Below are 14,803 nucleotides of genomic sequence, written 5' to 3' on the forward strand. Positions count from 1 at the left end.
CTAAGAACGGTTACAGGAATTGGGTATGTTGAGTTTAATGAAGAGAAGGACGAGGGGGGGACATGATAGCAGAGTTCCAATATCTGTGGGGCTGCGACAAAGAAGAGGGAATTAAGCTATTCTCCAAAGCACCTGAGGGCAGGACAAGAAGCAACGGATGGAAACTAATCAAGGAGAGAAGCAACCTAGAACTAAGGAGAAATTTCCTGACAGAACAACTTGCTTCCAGAAGTTGTGAATGTTCCAACACTGGAAATTTTTAAGAAGAGATTGGACAACCATTTGTCTGGAATGGTGTTGGGTTTTCCTGCCTGAGCAGAGGGTTGGACTAGAAGACCTCCAAGGTCCATTCCATCTATTCTATTCTATTCTATTCTATTCTATTCTATTCTACTCTACTCCATATTCTATTCTATTCTATTCTTATTCTTCTACCCCTATTCTATTTTATTCTATTCTTATTCTTCTACCCCTATTCTATTCTATTCTATTCTATTCTATTCTATTCTATTCTTATTTTTCTACCCCTATTCTATTCTATTCTATTCTATTCTATTCTATTCTATTCTTATTCTTCTACCCCTATTCTCTTCTCTTCCATTCCATTTTCTATTCTAGTCTAGTCTAGTCTAGTCTATTCTTATTCTTCTACCCCTATTCTATTCTATTCTATTCTATTCTATTCTATTCTATTCTATTCTATTCTATTCCATCCCTATCCCTATCCCTATCCCTACCTGGGGGAAGCAAGCGTGGGAGTCCTCGCGAGCCGTGCCCCTCTGCAGGAAAGAGACGGACTGGCTGGCCGCCGGGGACGTTTCAAAGGAGACTCACTCCCCTTCAAAGGAGGCGACAGAGACTACCCGAGAGCTTTCCTAGGAAGAAGCGCGCTGTCGCCTTCCCAGAGGCCGAGAGGGCCTTACGCTGAAGTCGGAGCCGAGAGCCGGGGGTGAATGGCAGCTGCGCTTGCCCCGATCCCGCTTAGCCGGTAGGCTTCCCCCCCACACCTTTCCCGGGAAGGAGGAGGCGGCCGGGAGTGGAGGATGGGAGGGAATCCGGAGGGATCCCGGGGCGGCGCGCAGCGGATCGGCATCCGGCGGAGGCTCCCGGCCAGAGGCGGGCAGGGAAGGAGTGGAGGCTGAACCAGGAGGAGGCACCACCGGTCAAGGGAGCCCGGCCCGGCCGGGCCGACGGCCTCGTCTAGGCTGAGAGCAGCGCCGGGCTCTCCTGCCACCGAGACAGCGGGCTGGCTGCGGGGGTGCCGGGCGGAGAGCGTCGCCCAGGAGGAGACCCTGACCGAGAGATTCCTGCTCAGCCGGGCCCGGGAGGAGCGGCGGCGGCGGCGGGTGAGGAGAGGGAAGGATCCCCTCCTGGGAGGAAGGATCCCCCGTGGATCTGGCTTCCTTGTCCTTCTGGGAGGATCCCCTCCAGGGAGGAAGGGCCGCTTTCCGTTGCCCGGCTCAAGTGCCTCAATCTAGGAAAGACCTTGGTTTTCTCTTCCCTTTCCCTCCCAGAGGCCTGTTTTCCTCCTCCAGGTTATTCCATAGGAGGAAATTGGAATCCAAAGCGAATTTGCATCTCCACCTATGGATACAACACGGTCCAGCTTTGGAGACACAAATGCAGGCGGTGACAGTGGAAGAGACTTTAGTTCCCCTCCATTTTCACTCCCAGAGTGGTGTTTCCCCTTCCAGATTATTCCACAGGAAGAAGGGGAATCCCAACGGAATTTGCGGCTCCAACCATGGATCTAGTTCAGTGGTTCTCAACTTTTTTAATGCCATGACCCCAACTGGTCGTAAGTCAAGGACTACTCAACTGGTGCAGCACTGTTTGCAGAATGGGACTTTTGGTGGGCTCAGAAAGGCAGAGACAGCCTGGACAATACCTATTGGCTTTGGAAAGCCAATAGAATTAGACTCTATTCAAGAGAGTCTATTCTATTGGCTTTCAAAAGCCAATAGAATAAAAGGGAGTAGCACAGCTAAGGAAAAGGGGAAAAAAATGGCGGACTACGTTGGTTGGCGACTCCCGTGAAATGGTCGTTCGACCCCAAATGGGGTCCCAACCCACAGGTTGAGAACCACTGATCTAGTTGGATATGGATATAACATAGTCTCACTTTGGAGGCACAAAAGGATCCCCTTGTTCCAGCGTTCAGTTGTTTTAATATTTTAAGTTGCAGGGCCAGTTGATGAAGATGGCCACGGTACCTCCTGAAGGCGGAGGAGATCTCTCTGGTTTCTCTGTGGAGCAGCTGTTGGGCTTCTCAGAGGAGGAACCAGCTCAGGTCTTGTTGCCACGTAAGTGATAGGTTACTTCTGCGGGCAATGAAGCCTGAAGCCATTTCATTCTTGTGCTCCTTCTACACCAGTGGTTCTCAACCTGTGGGTCGGGACCCCATTTGGGGTCGAACGACCATTTCGCGGGGGTCGCCAAACAAGGCTGTCCGCCATTTTCCCCCCTTTTCTTTGGCCGTGCCCCTGGCACCTGATGATGTATAAGTGGTTGGGGGTCACCACAACATGGGGAACTGTATTATGGGGTCGCGGCATTAGAAAGGTTGAGAACCACTGTTCTACACATACTACTGCCTTCAGTGTGTAGTGCTTCCCAATATGGGCACTAGGGACAGGTTCTATGGGTGGGTTTGTTTGCTGTCTGAATCCCACAGATGGGGTGTTGCTTGTTTATGCAGACCGGTTGCTGGCATCCTGCGGCCCAGTACTGGTCCATGGACCGGGGGTTGGGAACCCCCGCAATAGCCAACTCATAGGGGACTGGAGGCTAAAGCATATAAGGAACGGTTGCTAGAATTGGGTATGTCTAGTTTAACGAAGAGAAGGACAAGGGGGGACATGATAGCAGTATTCCAATATCTCAGGGGCTGCCATAAAGAAGAGGGAATTAAGCTATTTTCCAAAGCACTGAAGGCAGGACAAGAAGCAACGGGTGGAAACTAATCAAGGAGAGAAGCAACCTAGAACTAAGGAGAAACTTCCTGACAGTGAGAACAATTAATCAGTGGAACAACCTGCCTCCAGAAGTGGTAAATGCTCCAACACTGGAAGTTTTTAAGAAGAGACTGGACAGCCATTTGTCCGAAATGGGTAGGGTTTCCTGCCTGAGCAGGGGGTTGGACTAGATGACCTCCAAGGTCCCTTCCAACTTTACTACTATTACTATTCAGCTTCCAAACATTTTTTTTGTCCATCTCCTTTTATCTTGATCACAGGGAACACAAGGTTTTCTATAGAAGCCACTGAAACATCTCGTCTGTCTGATGGAGCCGCAACAGCTCAGGTAAGGAGGCTTATCAGAGCAGGAAATTCCTGAGGGGGGAGAGTGTCGTTTGTGGCATGACAGTCTACACAAAGCTTGTTAAGGAGGTCAAGGGTTGAGATCAAAATTTAGCTCAGCTCCACTTTCAAGATGATTGTTTAAATCAGAGGTCCCCAACCCCCAGACTGGTCCCCAACCCCCGGACTGGTACCAGACTACAGCATGCCAGCGACACAAACAAGCAAAGCCTAATCCGTGGGATGCAGGCAGCACACAAAACCACGCACCTCCGGTCCGTGGAAAAACTTAACTCAACGGAACTGGTCCCTGGTGCCGAAAAGGTTAGGGACCTCTGGTTTAAACACAAGCTACAGAAGGAACATTCCTCCGAGGTAGACCAAACTTGAAACCAAGGACAGGGAAGGTAATACCACTTTTTTTGTAGGGTTACACCAGGGGTCTTCAAACTTGGCCCTTTTATGACTTGTGGACTTCAACTCCCAGAATTCCTCAGCCGGCTAAGGAATTCTGGGAGTTGAAGTCCACAAGTCATAAAAGGGCCAGGTTTGAAGACCCGTGGGTTACACCAACAGAATCTTGCAAATCTGAATGCATCTGCCTCCACCCTCCCTTTATCTTGACAAGAACTAGGGAGTGTCATACCTGAGACATTTTCTCAAATTATATTTCTGTCCCAGATTCCAATTTCTTTTTATGACCATTGTCTTGGTAAGGGCTTTTCCTGCCTTCCTTATTGGTTTGCCCCATTATAGCCCTATCAAAATTTCATTTATGGAATCAGTTGAGCTTTTAAGTTAGTTGTCCCTTCAGTGGATTACATTAATTTATTTAAAATAAATCCTTTGCTATCTGAAGTATGTGCAAAGCCAGGAGTCAGCTAGCAAAAAATGAAAAGCAGAAGTCAATTTTAATTCATTAAGTTTCATTAAAAGATTAGTAGGCCAATTCTTCAGTTGAAGAAATCAGAGCAGTTAAATTATGGCACATGTCCAAGCAGAGCCAGTTAAAATTATAGATATATATATATAGGCTTTCCCAAGCATCTTGAACTGTTTTTCCTTTTAGTATTTAGTATGGAAACTAACCAAGGAGGGAAGCAACCTAGAACTAAGGAGAAATTTCCTGACAGTTAGAACAATTAATCAGTAGAACAACCTGTCTCCAGAAGCAGTGAATGCTCCAACACTGGAAGTTTTTAAGAAGAGACTGGACAACCATTTATCTGGAATGGTATAGGGTTTCCTGCCTGAGCAGGGGGTTGGACTAGATGACCTCCAAGGTCCCTTCCAACATTATTATTATTACTATTATTATTATCATTATCATTAATCATCACACAGTCAGCCAGATGTTCAGACTGGATTTGGCATTTTTGTCTACCTATCGAGTCCTTACCCAGGACCTGGGATAGGCAGATGTGGATGTTTGATGGCATTACAGATATCGTCGCAGGATGGAAGCAGTTCCTAGTAAGGCCGCCTTTTGCAATTGACTAATGGCGAATTTGTCAATGCCAATGGTGTTCAAGTGGTGCTCCAGTTGTTTTGGGATTGCACCCAAGGCGCCTATGACTATTGGTGCTATCCTTGCTTGCCTTTGCCACAGTCTTTCTATTTCTATTTGTAGGTCTTTGTATTATTATTGTTGTTGTTGTTATTGTTGTTATTATTATTATTATTAAATTACTATTATTCCCATCCATGGAATATTCCCTAGTCTCTTTCTTAACATTGAAATCACTTCTCTTAAAGTCTAAAACACTAGTCTGATTTCCAAAGGTGCTTTTTTGCAAGGCAATTGGACTTTCTTGTTTTTCTTTGAAGACATTTCGCTTCTTGTCCAAGAAGCTTCTTTAGGAGCTGAAGATGCTTTTAGAATGAGAAGCAAAACGTCTTTGAAGAAAAACAAGAAAGCCCAGTTGCCTTCTGAAAAAGCATCTTTGGGATAACTGATGACCTGGATGACTCTCCATAGACGTTTAACTAGTCTGACTTGTTCAAGCAAGATTCAGTTAATATTCAGATAAGAGTGATAGGTATGAGAGGTATGGAGTTATTGCATCAAAATGGTAGCTTCTGCAAAAAAAAACCAGAAGTTTTCACTCAGAAAAAGAGGTGACAAAATGGCATACCTCTTCAACGTCTTTCTCCGAAGTGAATTGTGGTAGGAAGTCATTCTAACCCAGGGGTGTCAAACTCAATTTCATTGAGGGCCGCATCAGCATTGCAGTTGCAATTAATTGTGGTGGTGGCCGGGGGAGGGGTGTGTGCGGCCTACTGGATGGGCATGGATGGAATGGGTGTGGCCTACTGGATGGGCGTGGCCAGCTCTACATCATTCGCATCAAGGGTGCCTGTGGGGGCGTGGGCAGGAGTGGGACAGATCTGAGGGTCTCTGGCAGAAAGGGGTGGGACCAGGGCAGAGCCCATCAATCCGGATATGTGAAGTAGACGAGGGCCATTTGCTGGCCACTTCCAGGCGATGGTGCATTTCTTCATTCCTCACACAGAGGGGCACCTCCCCAGCATGCACCCAGGGTATGGGGCCGACGTGGCAGGGGCTGGTTCCTTGGTGTTTCTAGACGGCCTTGTGGAGCTAAGACTGAATGCGTTTCAGCATAGAGGGCCACCACAAAATTGTACATTGGCTCCCGCCCGGCCTGGACCAGGGCCAAGGCAGCAGGGGCCATTCCCTCACTGTTTCCAGGATGGCTTCACGGGCCACATGAAACCACTTCTCGGGCCGCATCAGGCCCACGGGCATTGTGTTTGACATGTCTGTTCTAACCAGACAGGTGGATTGTCGGAGAGGCAGCTATGAAACCTAGTAGAAGATTATGTCACAAAAGCAGCATTTTCTGTCTTGTAAAACTTACTTTTGGGATATTGGAAACGTGGAAGAGAATTTTCTGGGTTGTCTCCGCTGAGGATCATTTCCTTTGAATTTCAGGGCTCCGTATCCTTTGAGGAGGTGGCTGTGTATTTCACGGAAGAGGAATGGGCTCTGCTGGATTCTAGCCAGAGAGCCTTACACAGAGACGTCATGCTGGAGAATTCTAGGAATGTGGCCATTCTGGGTAAGGATCTGTTTTGCTCTGGTATTCAGGCATTTGTGGAAGTCTTTTGTTGTCGTAAGTGCTCAGAAAGCAGCTTCTACCTAGAAGGACGGTCTGCGACTTTTTTTTTGGTTAAATCAGGGGTAGACAACCTTGGCTCTTTTATGATTCGTGGAGTTCAACTCCCAGAATTCCTGAGCCAGCATGGCTGGCTCAGGAATTCTGGGAGTTGAAGTCCACGAGTCATAAAAGAGCCAAGGTTGCCTAGCCCTGGCTTAAACGGACAAGTTGATAGATCCTTTAGAACAGTGATGGCGAACCTATGGCATGCGTGCCAGAGGCGGCACTCAGAGCCCTCTCTGTGGGCACACTTGCCGCCACCACCACCAGCTCGCGCAGATCCATTAGGCCACTGCTTGCACCCGGAGCGGCAGCCCCACCCAGCACAAAGGAGGCGAAGCAGCTGGCTAGCAAGCTTGAGCAGAGGTGATAGACCATGCCCCCATGTGCTCACTGGTCTCTGTGTGCGGGGGGCTGATGGTATCAGGCAGCAGCCCCCCCTGCTTTGCCTTGCCCCACAGTAATGGCACCCCCGCCTTACCCCCTGCCTCACCCCGCAGGATGAGCCTCCTGCCCACCGCCGGAGTGGGGTTAATAGACAATAGTGGCGGCCAGTAGGCCACGGCCCGGCAGTGGGGCGCAGACCATAGGTTGGGGACCTCTGCTTTAGGTGAAGAATGATTGTCTATTCCTTGTAACTGCTACATCTCTAAGGTTGCCTAATAATCTGTGGCAGTTTCTCATACCATCTGTTTGGACAAAAGGGCCCCCCCTTTATCTCTGTGTTGAAGATGTGTAAGTTGCCTGCAGAGATCAGAACAAGTGACATTTTTTCCCCCCTTGGGTGCTTTAACACAACGTAGTATTAGAAGCTGCTGTGGATTGGGTCTAAAGAAGAATTACAACGCTGAGGAAAAGAATTGAGCTTTTTTGCAAGGATTGTTGAGTACCTGCTTTACAAGAAAGAGGGGCCCAGAGTAATAGTAAAGCGATGGTTTTTCTAGAAGTTAATTGTTACAAGCTGGAAAATCCCACAGATCTGATTGGCTAAGCAGTTTGTGGAAGCTAGACAAATCCTGGGGTTACAATAATTCTCTTTTAGTGACTGCAGTTGGGACCAGCAACTCTTTCGTGAAACAAAGTAGTCAATAAGTGAAAAAACTATATGATCACGATTTTGCTTATGAATATACTTCAGCTTTACATAGGGCTCAGATCCCCAACAGCTGGATAACCCCAAACAGAGAAGCTTTGTGGAAGTTCATAGCCCTTTTTCTCCATTTATGCTTTGGAATGCTCACCCTGATGCTGGGATAAATCACATATAGAGAATCATTTTCATATTCATTGGAGAGAGAGGGATTACAAGAGAGCAAGCAGACACACAATGAAGAGTATAGATTGAAGCAATACAAGCTGTTTACCTTGAGGAGGCAAAAAAAGCCTTGAAGGTGACATTGATTAGGGTCTTGTCAGTGTTAGGCAGTAGCTGCAATCAACAATTCTGGTCTGTTTTGTTAGTGACATTAGCAGAGATGTGCTGCCCTGCAAAGAAAAGCAGCTAAGGAAGAAGTAGCTTGTTTAGGCAATCTCTCCACTCTGCGAAAACAAACATGTACTGACTGATTTCACTGGGGAACACATGGCTGAGAGAAATGCTGTGAATGTCATAAACGTGAGCCTTGACTTTTTTTTTTATTAAAAAGTTTTTATTTTCCATTTTTCAATACATTCATATAAAAATACCTTTAATAAAATAAAATAAATTCATACACATAACTTTAGGTGTCGCTCGCCCATTTCCCCTCAGACTGCATCTGCCCTCTCTACCTTCCTTCCTTACTTCCCTCTTCTTCCTCTCCTCTCCTCACCTCTCTCTTCCCCTCCTCCTTTCCTCCCATCCCTTCCTCCTCCCCTCTCATCCCTCTTCGGATACAGTTCAGGGGAAATACCCGAGCAGCCCCTCTCTCAAAATTACCCTGTCTATATTATACATTAATAGTCCTATTTGTCTAACCTACTTAACCTCAACCCCCACCCACCCCCTACCCCCCCCCCACTTCCCAGAGCAGAATACAGGGTTATTATGGACAAAATAAACAAAATCTACTTAACTTTAAAAAATTATACAATAAACAAATTCATACTTAACCCTTAACTCCCTCTAAACCAGTGGTTCTCAACCTTTCTAATGCCGCGACCCCATAATACAGCTCCCCATGTTGTGGTGACCCCCAACCATTTATACATCACCGGGTGCCAGGGGCGTGGCCAAAGAAAAGGGGGAAAAAATGGCGGACAGCCTTGTTTGGCGACCCCCGTGAAATGGTCGTTCGACCCCAAATGGGGTCCCGACCCACAGGTTGAGAACCACTGCTCTAAACTTTAACATCATAATAATATAAACAAATCCATTATAAAACATTTGTTATAAAATTCTATAAATAATAATTAGTATTTTAAAAAAATTAATCATAAAATAAATGGAACTTTTGAGTTCCATATTTATGAGCCTTGACTTTTTTCATCGCCTTCATAACTGAATGGTCACTCTCTGAGGCAGTTACTAATCAAGGAATACCTGTAGTTCTGCTGTTTGGCAAGACGGGCCTTTCAAAAGGGCAGCATAGCTAAAGAAGTCCATTGTTCAGGAGAGGGAATGTTGAAGTCTGATGATGGAGAATGGAAGGTTTGGACTTGTCTGTGTTGCAGTTCCCTTTTAAGGGCGGCCTTGGGCTGTACTAGGAGTGGATAAGACTTCTGTTCTTTGGTTTGATGGGACTGCAGGGGGGCAGGTTGTCTAGAGCAGTGGTTCTCAACCTGTGGGTCGGGACCCCATTTGAGGTCGAACGACCATTTCACGGGGGTCGCCAAACAACGCAGTCCGCCATTTTTTCCCCCTTTTCCTTAGCTGTACTACTCCCTTTTATTCTATTGGCTTTCGAAAGTCAATAGAATAGACTCTCTTGAATAGAGTCTAATTCTATTGGCTTTCAAAAGCCAATAGGAATTGTCCAGGCTGTCTCTGCCCTGCTGAGCCCGCCAAAAGTCCCATTCTGCAAACAGTGCGGCACCAGTTGAGTAGTCCTCGACTTACGACCGGTTGAGTAGTCCTCGACTTACGACCGGTTGGGGGGTCACGGCATTAAAGTTGAGAACCACTGGTCTAGAGCAAGGAGGATCAATTCAGGTCTGATAGGGCTAGGTAAAGAGATGACCTGGGTTTTAATCCAACTCATGTCTAAAAGGCGGGGAGGCAAACAAGTGCAGCCTCCATTTTGTTTGTTAGATTTATTTCTTCCACAAGAGGAAATAAATATAGGGAAGGATTGGCAGCAGTGACAAGGAACACCTGCCTCCCCCACCTGATCCTAGGGCACAGAGAGTAGAGCGGGAGGAAGCTTCTCCTTACCAGGAAAATTCAATTTTAGTTTGTACTTTCAACCAGGAAATTCTCAAGAGATTTCTTTTATGTTTGAGGGTGATGTTCACCTTAGGAGAGATAAGACTAATGATTACAAGATGTCATTTCAAATGCCTTCATGAATTCAGGCTAGGTGTGTCGGTATATAATGTAAGGCATTCTTGAAACTGAATTTGCTGTAGTGAACATCAAGGCATCAATTGCTTCATACATTTTATATAATAATAATAATAGTAGTAAAGTTGGAAGGGACCTTGGAGGTCATCTAGTCCAACCCCCTGCTCAGGCAGGAAACCCTACACCATTTCGGACAAAAGGCTGTCCAGTCTCTTCTTAAAAACTTCCAGTGTTGGAGCATTTACTGCTTCTGGAGGCAGGCTGTTCCACTGATTAATTGTTCTCACTGTCAGGAAGTTTCTCCTTAGTTCTAGGTTGCTTCTCTCCTTGATTAGTTTCCACCCGTTCCTTCTTGTCCTGCCTTCAGGTGCTTTGGAAAATAGCTTAATTCCCTCTTCTTTATGGCAGCCCCTGAGATATTGGAATACTGCTATCATGTCCCCCCTTGTCCTTCTCTTCGTTAAACTAGACATACCCAATTCTAGCAACCTTTCCTTATATGTTTTAGCCTCCAGTCCCCTAATCATCTTTGTTGCTCTTCTCTGTACTCTTTCTAGAATCTCAACATCTTTTTTACATCGAGGTGACCAAAACTGGATGCAGTATTAAGTGTGGCCTTACCAAGGCATTGTAGAGTAGTATTAATACTTCATGTGATCTTGATTCTATCCCTCTGTTAATGCAGCCTAGTACTGTGTTGGCCTTTTTGGCAGCCGCAGCACACGGCTGGCTCATATTTAGGTGATTGTCTAAATCACCTAAATATGGTTTGTTCTTGATATCCCTTGCTCCTGATTATTCAGTCTTCAGATAACAAAAATGTAGGGGGGGGTTCTACAAGGGTAGGAAGAAAAACCAAAATACCTCATAAAAATTAAGTAGGGAATCGCCCAAAAGATATATAATGTTTGAGGTAGAACCTTAAATGAAACGAAAGATTTACGCCATACAAAGAGTAATCTAGCAAAATGTTGGAAAAGCAAAAATAACAGTTGCAGCATTTTTCTGTGATGAACGTAATGATTATTTTTTTCTTTTCTTCGTCAAATCAGGTTTTGGGCAGGAGCAGGAGAATTACCAGGAACCCAACCTAGCGCTATTCCAGTTTGAAGAAAAGATGCTCGGAATCAAGGGGGTACTTCAAAAAACTTCAAAAAACTGCCTAAAGAGTGGAAGGAAGAAGTCTTCTCCTTCTGATCACAATAAAGTCCTTGGCCTCCCAGTCCAGCAACTTCAGCAACAAGAAGAAGTTGGAAAATATCTTGGATGTGACAAGACAGACAAAGCGAAATTTGTTTTTAGTGAATATTATACATACCAGACTGAAAAGGAACAATATGAATATCAAGAGTACGGGGAAAGTATCAGCCTTAGCTCTTCTCTTGTTTTACATCACCCATCATACATCCCAGAGACACCATATGGAATTATAAATTGTGTCAAAAAATTCACGTTGAACAATCATTTTATGTCGCATAAAAAGGAGAACCCGTATGAGTGTGAAAAGAGTTTTAGCCAGAAACAGTTGCTTATTTTACCCCCAGAAAATGCCCCAATGGAAAAACGGTATAAATGTCTGGAATGTGGAAAGACCTTCAGTCACAGATGTAAACTTACTGTCCATGAACGGACCCACACTGGGGAGAAACCATATATATGCCTAGTGTGTGGAAAAAAATTCAGTCAGACGGGTCACCTTACCAGACATCAACGAACCCACACTGGGGAGAAACCGTATTCGTGTCTTCACTGTGGAAGGAAGTTCAGTGGAAGTTCAAACCTTATCAAACATGTAAGGAGCCACACGGGGGAGAAACCATACAAATGTACAGAGTGTGATAAGAGCTTCAGTCGGAAAACTACCTTTATTTACCATAAAAGGATCCACACAGGAGAAAAACCATACAAGTGTCTGGAGTGTGGAAAGTGTTTCGGGCGGAACAGTAGCCTTATGCAACACAAAAGAACTCACACAGGGGAGAAACCGTATCAATGCCTGGTGTGTGGAAAGAGTTTTAGTGGCTCCTCGGATCTTACGTATCATAAGAGGATTCACACAGGGGAGAGACCGTATAAATGCCTGGAGTGCGGAAAGCGATTCAGTAGGAGAAGTCGCCTTACAGCTCACAAAAGAAAGCACACGGGACAGAAACCGTATATATGCCTGGTGTGCGGAAGAAGATTCAGTCAGAGCGGTCACCTTACAAGACATAAAAGAACTCACACTGGGGAGAAACCATATCCTTGCTTGAAGTGTGGAAGGAACTTCAGTGGAAGATCTAGCCTGGTGATACATATAAGAATCCACACGGGGGAGAAGCCGTATAAATGTTCCGAGTGTGGGCGATGCTTCCGTCAGAAAACGACCTTTATTTACCATCGAAGGATCCACACAGGAGAAAAACCATACAAATGCCTGGAGTGCGGGAAGAACTTCAGGCGAAACTGTCATCTTAAGAAACACAAAAGAATGCATACCGGTGAGAAACCTTACAAGTGCTTCGAGTGTGGAAAGAACTTCAGTGTTCGCTCCAATCTGAATTGTCACAGGAGGATCCATACAGGGGAGAAACCTTATAAGTGTTTGGAATGTGGAAAGAGTTTCAAATGCCTGAGTCATTTTATTTGCCATAAAAGGATTCATATGGGGGAGAAACCATTCAAATGCTCCGAGTGTGGAAAGGGCTTCAGTCAGAAAAATCACCTTTCACAACACACAAGAATCCACATAAGAGAGAAACCATACGCTCGGGAGCGTTCATCACAAGTGTTTTCTTCTAAGAGAGACCCACGTGCGAAAAACACCAGAAATATGTTGATTTTGCAGTAACGTTCAGTTGAAAAAGGAGCCTCATCAGATCTAAATGAATCCATGTTGGAGAACTGTAAAGTGTAGAAGTGTAGAAATGGGTTAAAATGTGTCACTGTCCTTATTTCCCATAGGACAGACTATGCCCTCCAAGAAAATACATATCTGAGTTTGGATGAACTTCATGGATGCTAAACCTGCCGACTGAAGAGCTAATCCATACAGGAGAGACAGTACATCAAGAAACGGAGCAATGCAACTATTTTAAGGGGACATGTCTTCTTAAATATCAGAAAAGTTCCGCTCAGGAGAAAAAACTGTGGAACATGGAGAGGGTTGGTGGGGTTTTTTGCTTAAGACTTCACCAACAGATCATGAGTCCCTCTCCCTATTGTTAGACCAATTTTGAATATTTTTCCTGAGGTAATCAGGGACTGTTTTATCAGAGGCTGACGAGGATCATATGGTTGGTCAGGATTAAAGTCCCATGAAAACAGACTGAGGCTAATGGGAATATTTAGCTTTGTAAAAAAACAAAAACAACAACCCAGGAAGCATATAATATTCCCGTGGAAGCATTTGATGCGATGTCCCATAGAACAAAGGAAAGATTTATCCTGCAGTGCAGAATGAACTTGGCAGAATCTGATTTAATGTTTTAAAAAATTATTGTGATAGTGGTAAAACTTAAAACACACAATAACTACCTCTGCTGACACCAATCCCATAATTTAAAAAAAAAACAGGATTACATCTCCTCCTCTCCAAAACTCCACATTTTGTGCAACTTTATAAAAAGTTTATTACAGTGCTTGTCCTTTAATTTTAGAATAAAATATTTGAGGGGTGTTTTTTCCCCCTAAGGAGCACACTTACTTTCTTATGCTGTATCTTTTTTTTTTTTTGCTACAACAGTATATAAATTTTCCTCATTTTTTATTTTGTATCTCTAGATAGGGGTCCATTGCTTCAAATTAGTGTTGTTTTCCTCATTATTCAAAGTCATAAGTCTCTGTTATTCTGAATAAATAAATGGAACAGAGAGAAGTATTATATGGAATGTAAGAATGGATTAGGGAGGAAAGGAGGAAAACCACCATACTTTACCTGTTACAGCATTTAGTTAATCCTCTGTGAACTTGGTTCCCATAATAGGTTTGTGAGAGGGAATGAGGAGTTAATGGAAATGGGGACCGGGTGGACTAAGGAGCTGCAGTCTTGTATAAGGAAATAAAAAGGCTTGACAGTTGATCAGAAAACAAAGCTTCCCCTTTTATTAGAAGAACGTTTAATGATATAGTAGTCTGGAATTTGCTGTTGACTGTTCCAAGTTGTATGATTGGTAAGCAAGATTGGAGCAGCGGAAGTATCATGAGAAGGGTTAAATTATGTAGGACAGTTTCTCTAAATGTTAGGATTTTAGGGATGTTATAAACAGCTAGAATACAACTGTTTTTTTAAAAGATATATTAATCTATCTGGTTATGACACAGGAAAAGCGTAAGTGAAAAGAGCTTCAGTCAGAAGCGAAACATAAATGTATCCACAGAGGAGAAAAACCATACAATTGCCTGGAGTGTGGAAAGAACTTCACTTTCAGCAGCCAATTTATTTACCATAGAAGGGTTCACACGGGGGAGAAACCGTATAAATGTGTGGAGTGTGGAAAAAGTTTCAGCACAAGCTCACATCTCATGTATCATTCAAGAGTGCACACAGGAGAGAAACTGTATGAAAGCACGGAGTGTGGAAAGAGCTTCAGTCAGAACAGTAACCTTATGAAACATAAACGAATTCACACAGGAGAGAAACTGTAATTCTTGTAAAGGAGCCACATGGGAAAAACGAAAAATATGTAGAGTGTAGGAAGATGTGCTGTCAGAAGTGTGTCCTTATGTATTTATTTTCTGTGCTTTATCTTTTTAAATAAATAACTCAAGTGATGAACATACTGTCAAGTTCCGGCTAAGAAGCCCAGTGAAGCAAAACAGCAGAGACATTGCGATTTCTAATGTAAATTTTATTAGGCATTAGC

General features: G+C 44.4%; 1 protein-coding gene across 3 annotated transcripts; it reads left to right on the forward strand.

The window, feature by feature from the left end:
• The first annotated feature begins 752 nt into the window (after positions 1 to 752).
• Positions 753 to 14,728, forward strand: LOC120318625 (zinc finger protein 260-like). Of its 3 annotated transcripts, XM_039366482.1 has the most exons (6): positions 753 to 988; positions 2,186 to 2,303; positions 3,236 to 3,303; positions 6,253 to 6,379; positions 11,012 to 12,687; positions 14,316 to 14,728. In XM_039366482.1, the coding sequence occupies exons 2-6, from the start codon at positions 2,195 to 2,197 to the stop codon at positions 14,583 to 14,585; spliced, it is 2,250 nt and encodes a 749-aa protein (XP_039222416.1). In that variant the 5' UTR covers positions 753 to 988; positions 2,186 to 2,194; the 3' UTR covers positions 14,586 to 14,728. The 3 variants fall into 3 exon arrangements, with proteins under 3 accessions (XP_039222416.1, XP_039222415.1, XP_039222414.1); XM_039366481.1 differs by lacking the exon at positions 14,316 to 14,728 and having other exon boundaries at positions 2,180 to 2,303; positions 11,012 to 13,637; XM_039366480.1 differs by lacking the exons at positions 753 to 988; positions 14,316 to 14,728 and adding an exon at positions 1,008 to 1,346 and having other exon boundaries at positions 11,012 to 13,637.
• The last annotated feature ends 75 nt before the right edge of the window (positions 14,729 to 14,803 follow it).

Source organism: Crotalus tigris, unplaced genomic scaffold (genome assembly GCF_016545835.1).
Source record: "Crotalus tigris isolate CLP2741 ecotype Arizona unplaced genomic scaffold, ASM1654583v1 scf7180000020326.198739, whole genome shotgun sequence".
NCBI classification, from domain to species: Eukaryota; Metazoa; Chordata; class Lepidosauria; order Squamata; family Viperidae; genus Crotalus; species Crotalus tigris.

What these genes read in the sequence shown, in the direction of transcription:
- LOC120318625 (XM_039366482.1), top strand. Translation starts at nt 2,195, where the DNA reads ATGAAGATGGCCACGGTACCTCCTGAAGGCGGAGGAGATCTCTCTGGT. An exon ending in AGCTCAGGTCTTGTTGCCAC is followed by an intron (nt 2,304 to 3,235) that starts GTAAGTGATAGG and finishes TCTTGATCACAG; the next exon opens with GGAACACAAGGTTTTCTATA. An exon ending in CACAACACACAAGAATCCAC is followed by an intron (nt 12,688 to 14,315) that starts ATAAGAGAGAAA and finishes AAATGTATCCAC; the next exon opens with AGAGGAGAAAAACCATACAA.